Below are 12862 nucleotides of genomic sequence, written 5' to 3'. Positions count from 1 at the left end.
TATTTCATTCATGTACTAAACACTTGCCACGTGCTAAGTAAGGCTTTCAGATAACAGGGGAAATGCCTCCTTGGTTTGGTTGGACCAGCTGTCTGCAAAACAGGGAAATTGTGAGAGCCGCCAGTTTGCAAAATGAAAAGATATGTTTGTGCTGGGGAGGGCATGATGTTATTGTCTTTTGTCGTGCTTATAAAATGGATCTTCTTCCAGAAAAACAATATACTGAATTGCTTCTCAATTATCACATTTCAAGTTGAAATATGCTGTAAATGAAGGTACCGGTATTTCACTAGTAAAGTCTAAATAGCAAAGTGACTAAATTGTTTTAAGGTTTATGGTTAATTCAGGTTTATCAGTAGTTTACCTGAGTGAGTTTTTACAATGCCAAAGACAAGATTAAAAAGCACAGGTTTGGCACAGTGGCTCATGCCTATAGTCCTGGCACTTTGGGAGGCCAAGGAAGGAGGATTGCTTGAGACCGGGAGTTTGAGACCAGCCTGGGCAACATAGTGAGACCCCGTCTCTATATAGAAATCAGAATTAAAAAAAAAAAAAAACTAGAACACAAAACAAAACAAGATAAAAAACGCAGCTTTAGCCATTGGACTAATGTGCCAACACTGAAATCATCATCTTCTCTAAAAACTGATTCTACTTTCTTCTCTTACTGTTTCTTTTAATGATACTCTTTATCCCCATGACCCACATCTATAATTTCCAAATAATCCTTGACTTCATGTCACTCATTGTCCACAATACAACAATAACTGCAATTTTGAACTTCTGCTTTCTTACATCAACCCATTTCTACTTAAGATTTCAACACCTCCTGCTTTAGGTTCTTATCAACTTGTTTCTGAGAAATTAAAATGGCATTTCTGTGTTCAGTAATTCAGATATCTGATACCTATGTCCACAAGTTTTTCATAATTTTGGGTTACTTTCTTCATAAAAACAAATGAAATTAATGCCATTCTCTATGTGACATGTAGAATCTAGTTTGGAGGACCATAGAAGAGGTTTTCTTAGGGAAATCTCTGAGAATTATCTGGGGCTTACATTTTTCCTAATGACCTCTGCTTCCAGTAGGAACGTTGCCACATATGGCCATTCTTCATTTCTGCACTGCATGAATCTAAACAGGAAAAAGATATCTTTTCCATTCTCTTAACTCCTTTCCAACTTCACTCTAGATGTGAAGGCAGTGTGTAAGACGTTTCCATTTTACCTCAACGTACACATGAATTATACTTCTGACATGAATTATACTCTACCAATTAAAAAGTAAAATTATACTCTACCATTTATAAAGTAAAAGCAAGAACATTTTAAAATAATCCAACATGTTATCATTAACTATAGTTACCATGCTGGAAAACAGATCTATTTAACTAATTACTCCTGCCTGTAATTTTGCATACTTTGTCTAACATCTCCCCAACCTGATCCCCCAAATGCCTTAGCTTCTGGCAACAAACATTCTACTCTCTATTTCTATGAGATCATCTCTTTTAGATTCTACATGAGTGAGATATGTTTACTTGTCATGCTATGACTGGCTTATTTCACTTAACATAATACTAAGAGAAGGGATATTAAATGCTCCCACTACAAAAATGGTAACTATGTGAGGTAATGCATATGTCAATTACCTAGGTTTAACTATTCCACAATGTATGTATACTTCAAAACATCACGTTGTGCACTATAAAGACATATAAATTTATGTCAATTTAAATAAATAATCCCCCCAAATAAAAGCAAAAACATAAAATCTGGAAAGTTGAGTGGGAAATTTATACTTCCTACTGTATTCTACTTATCTTTCTCACTATATTTTACCCACCCACACAATATCTTACATATTATTTTTGACTTGATCTTCTTAAAGCATAGTTTTGATCACATTATACTGTATTTCTAAAATTAACACTGGCTTCCCATTGCAGCCAAAATTAAAAATAAGTTCATCATCTTGACATTCAATAGCCTGTACAATTTGTCCTTAACCTGTTTTGTCAGCTACTACAAAACTCTATAAATTTGAACTCAGTTATTTTCACTTAATAGCTATATTAACTTAAATGAGTATTAATCTTAAAATGTGGTAAATATTAGCCGAATCAAAGGGATGTTGTGCATATACAGTAAACTAATAAATGTGAACCATGTATTACAGTGTCTGGCTCCTAAAATATGCTCGGAAAGCATTAACTATTATTAGTGAAATACTCCACCAGTTATGCATGTTGTACCCTGCAGAAAACTGAAAAACTGAGGTCAATCTCTCAATATATTCAAATCTTTCACACATCTGTACTTTTGTCAAAGCTGTTTCTTTTGCTTGACTTTCTTTTATCCATCTCTGCATATTGAATTCTTGTTCTTCCATTAAGGCAAGGCTGAGACCAAATACCAACACCATCAGGAAACTTGTGCCTCCACTAAGCAGGCATATCTAACCATTCTTTGAAACTCAATGAGATGATACATCTTTTATGAAAGATATCATACCTGATTATAAAAACATAGTTCTTTGTAGATAATTTAAACTTTCTACTTGATTACATCTTTCCTGAAGGCGGACTGTCTTACTGATCTCCTTCAGATCCCAGTTAATGCTTAGATGTATAAATACTAGATAAATTAATTAATTAATTAAAATATTTACCCAAAGAATACTTCAGCATAAATATATTGTGATGATAAAAGGTAGTGCTAAGACAAATTGTAGCAATATTCATTTTCTTGCTCCCTCCAATACAGTTTTTAATGCCTTATTGTTTTCCTAATTTGATTTATATATTATTTCTATAATAAAATGTGATAGAACAGTTTCTTCTGATATATGACAATATGTCATTATTCTGAATATTATTCATTTTGGTAAAGAGATTTTTGGTTAAAAAATAGTTAAGGAATGAAAACAGGGAGAAATCAATGTGACCATTATGTTTTGAAAAAGAAAATATTTCAATGCTATATTTTTTTCACTTATATGATATTAACTTGATTCACATTTTCAGTTTGGTTTGGTTGACTTTCATCTACAATTTATTATATATTTGAATACTGTAATACTTTCTCTTTCTTTTTTATTTTTTCTCCACACCATGATTCTGTATCTCTCCTTTTTAAACTACATAATTTTCTGTTAATATTACATATTTAACTTTTTCTGTTTTTTGCATAATTTTAGAAGTTTTTTAGAAAATTAGCCCTTTTGGCTCGGTACAGTGGCTCATTCCTGTAATCCCAGCACTTGGGGAGGCCGAGGCGGGCAGATCACCTGAGGTCAGGAGTTTGAGACCAGCCTGGCCAACATGGTGAAACCCAGTCTCTACTAAAAATACAAAAATTAGTCAGGCATGGTGGTGCAAGTCTGTAGTCCCAGCTACTCAGGAGACTGAGGCAGGAGAATCACTTGAGCCCAGGAGGCAGAAATTGCAGTAAGCTGAGGTCACGCCACTGCACTCCAGCCTGTATGACAGAGCAAGACTCTGTCTCAAAAAAATAAAAAAATAAAAAATAAAAAATAAAAAATTGCCCTTTTACAGATTTCATGCATTTTGTTTCATATATTAGTAATTCACTTCTTACATAGGTTTTAACAATTTTGATTAGAAGTTCTTAGTCTTCCCATTTCTAACTGCAAACCCATTTTCCTTATTTTTACAGCCTTTATATAATTTGTATATGATAAAATAAGAGTAAATCTGAAAAAAAATCCTCTTTCAATCTTTGAAGTTCATTACTGGCTTAAAACCAATTCTTTGTGTTGTATAGATTACAACTTTCTGTTTTATCACAAAATTAGTCTGACTCTCCATTTTATATACTTTATATGCAAGTCATTATTCAACGTTTTATGCAGTTAAAACTGGGATTTTTTTCATCTTTGACTTCAGAAATATTGATGTGCACATGCTGGGAGCTTCATTTAGTGGAGATAATTGCTTACAAACACAATTACAGGTTTAATTAAGGAAAATTAGAATACAGAACAACTAGATGATATACATTTATATATACATTTATTATATACATATGTTTGTTAGTTACATAATTATTTGTAAGTATATGAATTTATTACTTCAATCACTTAGAAGGAAACTAGCCAAATTCATATTCTTATAATTGAATACAAGAACTGGAGGTTTAAATGAAACCTTAAAAATGACAAGTTTTTAATACACCCTGAAAACATTTATTTAGCACAAACTATATATCAAAATCATATTATTATAAGTAAATAAATCCACTTTTAGTATATTTTTGACTGTGAGAAGATAAAGATAGGCTTGCGAGGACATAGTTATAGTGGCTTTGAATTTAAATAGGTATTTTTATGAACCTGGTCAAATAAGCATTTCCAAGTTTCTCTTTTCAATTCACAATTTTACAATCAGTCTTCAAAGGTTGTGACACTAATGAATACAACATACATTACAGGAAAAATCAAATCATTTATGATCATACTATTCTCCAATTCACAAATACTATTCTCCATCACAGGAGAGAGAAATGTTTTTAGGTCTGTCAACATACAAGGAGTGGTGAGGAGTATGAGGACAATTTTTCTCTTCTATAATGAATCAGTTGACAGCCTGCTGTAGGTGTTTACCCAACCAAAGTCTTGGTTCTCTAAGTTAAAATGTCACCTGTGTGCTTGTTTGTGCTTCAGTATCTTCTATGTGGAAGGTTAATGTTCATTACCTCTCACTAAGTGTTGACGCAGGTATCCCTTTGACTGAAATCATCTAATGTGCTTTTCAAGTGTTCTTTTGGGAAAACTGTCCATTGACTAAGGATGACAACCAATAAGATCATCACATTTATTCTGGTCAGTCTTATATCCACATTACCCAAGCAGGTGCTCTTCAATTGGCATGTGGTAACGATGCACAACAGACATTAGATGTGGTGCAGGTAGAGATAGATTACATTTTTGCCAGGGCTATGCCAGTTTCAACTTGAAATACACTGAAAGAATTGGATCCTTAGACCTTGAGGATTTTTGTGGGTTCTTTTGTTTCAGTGGCTTCCTCCCTCCATATTTGACCTTCTGTCTAAAGAGGTAAACCACAGTTAATAATTAGCAGAGACCCGTGAAGATTACTTCAGTAAAGCATTCACAGCTTATGTCGGTATCCTTCCTCCAGTATGTCCTTGGATCTTTTGAAGTCACCATTATTAAATCAAACCCTGTTAGATTATGAAGCACCTGACTTTAGAATTAGTGGTCGATATGTTTTTCACTAAAACAATTAACTGATTCACTCAACAAGCAGCTACAAAAACCAAGTAAGTTGACTAATTCTGTCAAATAAGCATTGCCTGTGTTAACCATGAACCCATTTGCATCTCAGTTTCTCAGGGGAATCTCAGCACTCCTTTATATTCCGGCCTCTCTTCAAAGAATGTTTATGCCCTACATTAAGTTTACTGACTAGTAGCTAGCCAAAAAATGGCTGTCTAAATCTGGACTTCGCATAAAACTGTGCAGTAAGGATGCTTTCAATAGTGGGTCATTTTGAGTGAAAGTAGTTTCACTAAAGGTCATTTCAGTTGTCAAATTAAGACACTAAGGACTGACATTGTCAGTCTATCTTTGTTTACCTGATAACACACCCATCTAAGATTTTACTATCACCTGAGAAATCTATGATCCAACAGGTTTCAAGAGTGCCAAGGTCAACAGTAAAATGACAAAAGTAGGAGTAGAGGGGAGACTAAATCTAGATCCTCAAATTAAGGAATGACAAGGGCAAGTGAAACACAGTTAAAGACAGATTTAAGAGGTTAGGAGAGAAACTGACTAGCTAACCAGGCTCAGATGTGGTCAATTGACAAGGTTATGTTAAGCTGAGATGATTCACAATTCTACTGATGCTTCTGGGAGGACTTTGTTTTTGTGGAAATGATCTTAGCATTTTTAAGAATATTTTTGTTGTGGGTTTATACTCAGGCAGTCCTGGATAAGTCTATTTTCTCCATTGGGAGGAAACTGTTGTGCTACTTTGTTTTATAATCTCATTGAGGCTTTTTTGGGTTATTTTTGTTTTACTGTTTTGTTGTTATTATGTATAAAAAATATTTAATGTCTTGTTAAAGGCAGACAGGAATCCTATGACTTGAGAGAATTTCTCGGGGGAGGAGAGGTTTATGGCAGATACATTTGACAACAATAATGTAACTTAAGCATACCTTGTATGGCAGGTGCACAAGATAGCAATAACAATTTAAGAAAGGAAGGTTGCCACGTGGAGGTTGCAGGTGGCGGGGCGGGGCAGGGGTGGAGGTGGGGGGAATGGGCTCAGGGAACATGCTACGTGCTATATAACCTGCATGCTTTTCACAAGTGGTAGTGATTCTCCGGTCTGCAGCCGCGGGACCGTCTCTGTGTGTAAGTTTCCCTAAATAAAACCCTGTATCTTTTTTTTGCTACCTCTGGGTCTCTTCTTTGGCCTCTTGAACCTGGCACCACCCCTATTGAAATTAATAGGGGTCTGGCATGATGGGGATAAAAATTCCAATGCATGAATTATAGGATTGTTTTAAGCCTGTGAGGGGAGGCCCCAAATCATATTCACTGGAGGGCTCTTCTATCTGAGACAAACACAAGTGGCTGATATCCTGGCCCATGCCAGAAACCAAAGAAAGGCCACTAAATAATACTGCTTCAAAACTTGAGACTTAGTTACTTCCATTAGTTATAGTATATGCTCTGGCTTTTGTCCTACCTTTACAGTGCTCAGCTTCAGTTTCTTATAGAATGGTCAAATGATATTTATGAAATTTTCTGAATAGCTAGTCATACTCTGAATTCCCTTCATAGGTTAAATAAATTATTTTTGTTGCATTTCATGAAATGTTTCTAAAGTCTTCTGTGTGAGAATTCCATGTGTCCTTTTTATTTATTCAGAAAATTGGTATTGAATGATCACTAAGTTCTACGCTTTTTCTCTAGATGCTAGAGATAAAACAGAAGTAAATAATCAGAAAAATACATAAAACATACTATGTTTGGTGAATAAGAAAGAACTATGAAGGTGTATAGAAAGTATAGGGGCTTAAGTTTTTTAGACGATAAAGTGCTAAGAGACTCCTCACCAGTAAAATGACATTTGCATAATGACCTAAAAGAGGTGAGCAAGTAAGCCATTCTGGTAATTGATAAATGATTATTCCAGGAAGTGGGAAGCCCCTCTGAGGTGGCAGCTTCCCTGGCTTGTTCAAGGAACAGTAAGAAGTGCAGTGTGTCTGGAGTGAGACGAACAAGAGTAAGAGTAGTAAGGAGATGAAGGAAATGAGGTTAAAGAAGTAATTAATATACAGATCAGGTAGAGTTTAATAGATCATTATAAGGACTTTGAATTTTGCCCTGGTTAAAATAGGAGCCCTTTGAGGGACTGAGTGAAGAACTGACCTTATCTGACTTAGCATTTTAATGGTATAACTCTGGCTGTTGTGTTGGGATATTGTAAAGATGAGAAGGGCATAGATGGAAAAAGGGAAACCAGGCAGAAAACTTTGAAGTAATCTAGATGAGTGATGATGGCAGGACAGTAGCAGTCATTACTGAGAAGTGGTAGGATGTCTGATAGTTTTGACCTCAGGTTCAAAGTGATTTATTGATGCATTAGATGCAGATGAATTAAAGATTTCCACATAATTCCTATTTCTTAATTAGCAGAAAAGTTACTCTGAATATGATTGTGTAGCTAAACTCTATCAACATGAATTTTCTATCAGATTTTACTGTTACATTTAAATATGCTATTGAAACTCTGGGAAATTAGTATATGTTCATCAAAAACTCAGTCCTAATACCAGCAAAGCTGCATTGTTCAAAAAAGTGGTATTGAAGTTTATTTTATACCTAGAATCTTATTTTCCTGACTGTAGAAAGTGGATGTGGAAGGAACTGGCTCAGTAATCACTATCTAGTCACTAAAAGAATGTGTGATTGTTTGGCTCTTGGGGTTGGTCAAGGAGCCAGTGAGGCCAAAGTCACAGGTGCACTCTTTGTATAAGCTTATGAGCTTTGCATTTTCTGTTCCAGAGAATCTATTTCTGATCTCATACATTCAACTCAAAAAAACATTACCTTGCTCGTGAGGGTAACCTGCAAAACTGTATGGAGAGGTCAGTCTAGATCCATCATCATTTCTAGAAAAACAATTCACACCACTTCCTTTATTTACTAGCAATAAAAGTAAATGACATGTCCTCACATTTAGACAACACATTATGACTAAGGAAATAAGGAATACAAATGCGCTGCAGAATTTTTTTTTTCAGAGAAGTACACTAAAATAGTGAAGTATACATATGACTTATAAAAAGTATTTTATAAGAAAATTTTTGTTATGAATTTATTAAAAGTATAGAAAATAGCTTTCAATAACTAATGCAAAACTGTAAAATAATCATGACTCTTACTGAATTTACTTCTCTTTTTCTATTTTATTCCAGAACCTACAGATAGACCACCTATACTATTAATTGCGAATTTTGAAACAATTGAGGTTTTCTATCTTAATGGAAGTAAAATGGCAACTCTAAGCTCAGTCAATGGAAATGAAATTCATACTCTGGATTTTATTTATAATGAAGATATGATTTGTTGGATTGAATCAAGAGAATCTTCAAATCAACTCAAATGTATCCAGATAACAAAAGCAGGAGGATTAACAGATGAATGGACAATCAATATTCTTCAATCCTTCCACAGTAAGTGTTTCAATTAAATATTATATGCCACCCTTTACTGATGTCATTTACAGACCCGTAGGCTGGATTCTCAAATTTCTAGCATAGCTCATGGCTGTTGGAAAGCTGTATGTGCAAATACAATGAACTTGAATTACTGTATTCACTACATGTTTTGCATATACAAACACATACACATAAACTTTCTCTATTTAAGTAAGTCATAAATTGCAGAGTTAATTGTAATTATTTCTTTAAGGCTTTTTACAGTGTCACCTGACTGGGAATTGATTTTTTTTTCCACTGAGTGGTAATTCACAATGTGATAGTGAAGGTGGGATTTAAAAAAAGCAGACAGAGTTGATAATTATAAGTGCATTGACTGTAGTTAAAAATACCTTAAATAATTAGGTTTATGCTAATTGGGAGTAACTACCTGTGTTAACTCTCTTTAAAGCAAATTAATTTTTATACATCCTCTTCCAAAAAACTTGTGATTTGTGATTCACTCTGACTTCTCATGTCAGAAACTTGACAAACTGTCCTTCTCTTCCTGCATATTACCATAAACTGAAATCTCATTGTCACACACACACACACACACCCAGAGATGCACACATATTCTCTCTCTCCTTCTCTCTCCCTGCTTCCACATGGGAGTACAAAAATTGCTTTGTGTATGCTTGGGGAAACCATAAGCATGATAATTTTAACATGTATCCATTTAATTTATGATTTACAGAAAGTGTTTCTTACAAATTCGGCTAAAATAAAAATCTGTAGAAAAATTAAGAGAAGCCGGGCGCGGTGGCTCCCAGCACTTTGGGAGGCCAAGGTGGGTGGATCATCTGAGGTTAGGAGTTCAAGACCAGCCTGGCCAAACCCCATCTCTACCAAAAATAAAAAATTAGCCAGGCATGTTGGTGCACGCCTTTAATCCCAGCTACTTGGGAGGCTGAGACAGGAGAATCGCTTGAACCCAGGAGGTGGAGGTTGCAGTGAGCCGAGATTGTGACACTGCACTCCAACCTGGGTGACAAGAGCAAAACTCTGTCTTAAAAAGAAAGAAAAGAAATGAAGAGACATGTGTACAATCAAGCAGAAAAGAAGAATGCTGTGATAGAAATAAATGTGATTTTCAAATTTAGAATATTTGATCTCATTTCAATAATTAAAGCTTTTCATATACATGAACTGGGTATTAATCCTTATGTAAAGAAATAATACTATGTAATGTTTGATCATTGTAATTAGATTAAATGAGTCAAAGGCAAATTGTGAAAAATAGGACATACAGGTATAATTTTATATACTTAAATGAACAAAGTGTTTAACAAATATTGTCGAACATTTTGAAGATCCTCTTAATGAAACAATTGATAAAGTTATTTATTGTGAAAATAGACCAAAAAATATAATGAAAGCAGTGGATATTTCAAGAATTCTATGGAGAAATGGTCATTCATATTAAATAATAATAAAGGATGGCACAAGGCAGATAATCCTTATTATGTAATTTATGTGATTTATTATGTAAGTAATAAGGATTATTTGCCTTCTGATATAAGTATTTCAGACATTGGCTTAGGCAGCAGCTAGAAACTGAACACAAGGCCACAGTCCTTGCTACATTAGTGATTACCACAACTAATCCAAATGTATTTTTCCTGGCAAATGGAATACTGAATAGTCAAATAGCTAAAATATTCACTAAGTTGCTCAGTAGAATTATTTTCTGAGCGTACTTAAGAACTTTTTATCTACACTTAATATGCCCTAATAATGGTAGTCTTCTCTTCTTTAATATATGTTTTAAAAACAGCTATTTGTTAAAATAAATCTAAGGAAGGTTAAGCAATTGCATATTGACTGTTGGTAGAAAATAAGTATAACTTAGATTAAATTTGATTTATTAAGCAATTCAGCAAACCTAGAAACATATATTTTGTTGTTGTTGTTGTTGTTAGGGAATTCACTGAAATGCTGAATAGAATATTCATTTTGAATAATAAAAAATAAGTTCACTGGAAATATTTTAATCTGAGTAAATAATTTGTGATGAGGTTAGGTTTAAGCATGCAATTACATAGTCACTTTAGAAAAAAGTGATTAAATATGTGGAAGTAATTTGATGACGGGAATGGGGCAGGGGTGTGAGCAGGGCTGGGCTTCTCTGTCATTGCTTGTAAGCCATGCATTTTATCAACATGTCACAGAAGAGCTGCCATTGAATACGATGGGCTCTGTGTTCACTATGACAGTTTGTGAGATGATAATGAAGTTTGAATATTCTTTGAATCTATAATTACATAAAATCTTTGTCATACCATATAAGCAAAAATAATGAACTGATGGAAGTCAGCCTGAATACCTGTCACTATCCACTGTTTCAGAGATTCTCTTTAGTTCCTCCCACCCCCATTGTATTTAGGTGCTTTTCTCTTATCTTACCTGAAGAGAACATGCTTTTTTGAGAAAATATAAACATTTTAGTTTTCAAAGGATTACTATGAGAAGAAAAACATTGCAGGTCAAACTGACTTGCAGTTAACACTTCCATAATATTATAGTAGTAAATATTTCATTGCAATATTTTTAAAAAATTGCACGTCTCATCTCACTGGATACCCACTGCATCTCTGTGTAGCAAGCAGGAGAGATATGCCCTTCCTGTTTTATAATATATGGCATTTTTACTCAAAGTTCAGATGTATTAGGCAAAGCTGGATGGCTAAAAAGAATGCAGAAGTGGAACATCTAAGCCCTGTTTTTTTCTTTTACACTAGAAAAGCAAATCTACCTTAAATGATATGTTTTATCTTTATTGAATATGCTGAAAGACTATCTGCAACAGGGAGATATTATTCTTTTGGGTTTTTTTGGGAAAATTGAGACTGAGCAGTTAGATAATTGTACACAGCATAATTCGGTAGGTTTGCATTTGGGTCAGACTTTATAGCTTTTTCTAAATACCGCGCTGCCCGTAGGTCTCAACTTTTTCATGTTAGCAAAGCAAAAATGATTAGGTCTACGAATATTAGTAATGTTGGCTTACAAAGACAGGCCCTCTAAGTGGGAGAGAGTTATATGAATCTTGGAATGGAGGTGGATAAAGTGGGTTGTAGAAGTTTATAGCACTGAAAAGGCCCCCCCAATGATTCTGATGTGGCCTCCTTCAAAGTCCTACATTTAACATTGTACATCATTCCTAAGCAATATTGTGAGAGAATCAAGATGAATGATAATAATATGCTTAATAAAGTGTATTAATGAACCTTGGGGGGAAATGATAGGCATTAAATTTCTCATTGAATTTTGTTCTTTTTTATAACGATAACTGATATTTATTATTTAGCATTTTAGCTTGAAAGTTGCAGACTTTGGGGATAATTTTGGAGTTAGGTGTTTTCTAAGCAAAACTTGTTTTTTAAAAAAGTATTCATACAAAGCACATTTGTAGCAGCTGATTGTTTCCCAAAATTTTTCTTGGAGAGTACTGTGGAAAGGACACAGATACCCAAAATAACAAAAATTATGGGATTTACAAAAGTGGTGAATTCCATCTGTTTCCTCGGGACAAAGTGCATAGAGACGATTGAGATAAGAATATTTTCTGACTTAATCTCTTATTAAGGAAAATGATTCAGAACCATATTGTCATCCCCCAGCTGCACAGTAAACACTTTCATTGTCTTTTTATGGGTGAATTCTTCAATACTCTGAAAAACTCAAGGATCACATTTAAGATTTTAACATGGATTTTGCCAGCTTCTCTTGAGCCACTCATGGGCTCAACTCCAATCCAGTAGAGTATACCTAGCTAAAAATAAAATAACTGCTTATTCTTCATGGATTTAGCTCCTGAATTAACCCCATTCACAGGCTTTTATCTTTTTCCTTAGCTTGTTTTAATGTCAACTTTAAATTACGTTCTATTTGAACCTCTAACTAGAGCTACTAAATTAAGTCATTGCATAATTATTGAATTCTGACAATTTTTTATCTTTTATTTTTAATTTAATTTCAAGTTCTGGGATACATGTGCAGGATGTGCAGGTTTGTTACATAGGAAAACATGTACTGCGGTGGTTTGCTGCACCCATCAACCCATCATCTAAGTATTAAGCCCAACATTCATTAACTATGT

At 34.2% G+C, this 12862-nt stretch overlaps 1 protein-coding gene across 1 annotated transcript in view; it reads left to right on the top strand.

Moving 5' to 3' along the window:
* The window catches only part of LRP1B (LDL receptor related protein 1B), a 1946873-nt gene that overhangs the window by 944278 nt on the left and 989733 nt on the right, over positions 1 to 12862 (top strand). The window contains exon 9 of the mRNA XM_063790432.1: positions 8479 to 8736. Coding sequence (XP_063646502.1) covers positions 8479 to 8736 — 258 coding nt within the window. The remainder of the gene's footprint in view (positions 1 to 8478; positions 8737 to 12862) is intronic.

Source organism: Pan troglodytes, chromosome 13 (genome assembly GCF_028858775.2).
Source record: "Pan troglodytes isolate AG18354 chromosome 13, NHGRI_mPanTro3-v2.0_pri, whole genome shotgun sequence".
NCBI classification, from domain to species: domain Eukaryota; kingdom Metazoa; phylum Chordata; class Mammalia; order Primates; family Hominidae; genus Pan; species Pan troglodytes.
This window is presented reverse-complemented; position numbering and strand designations above follow the sequence as displayed.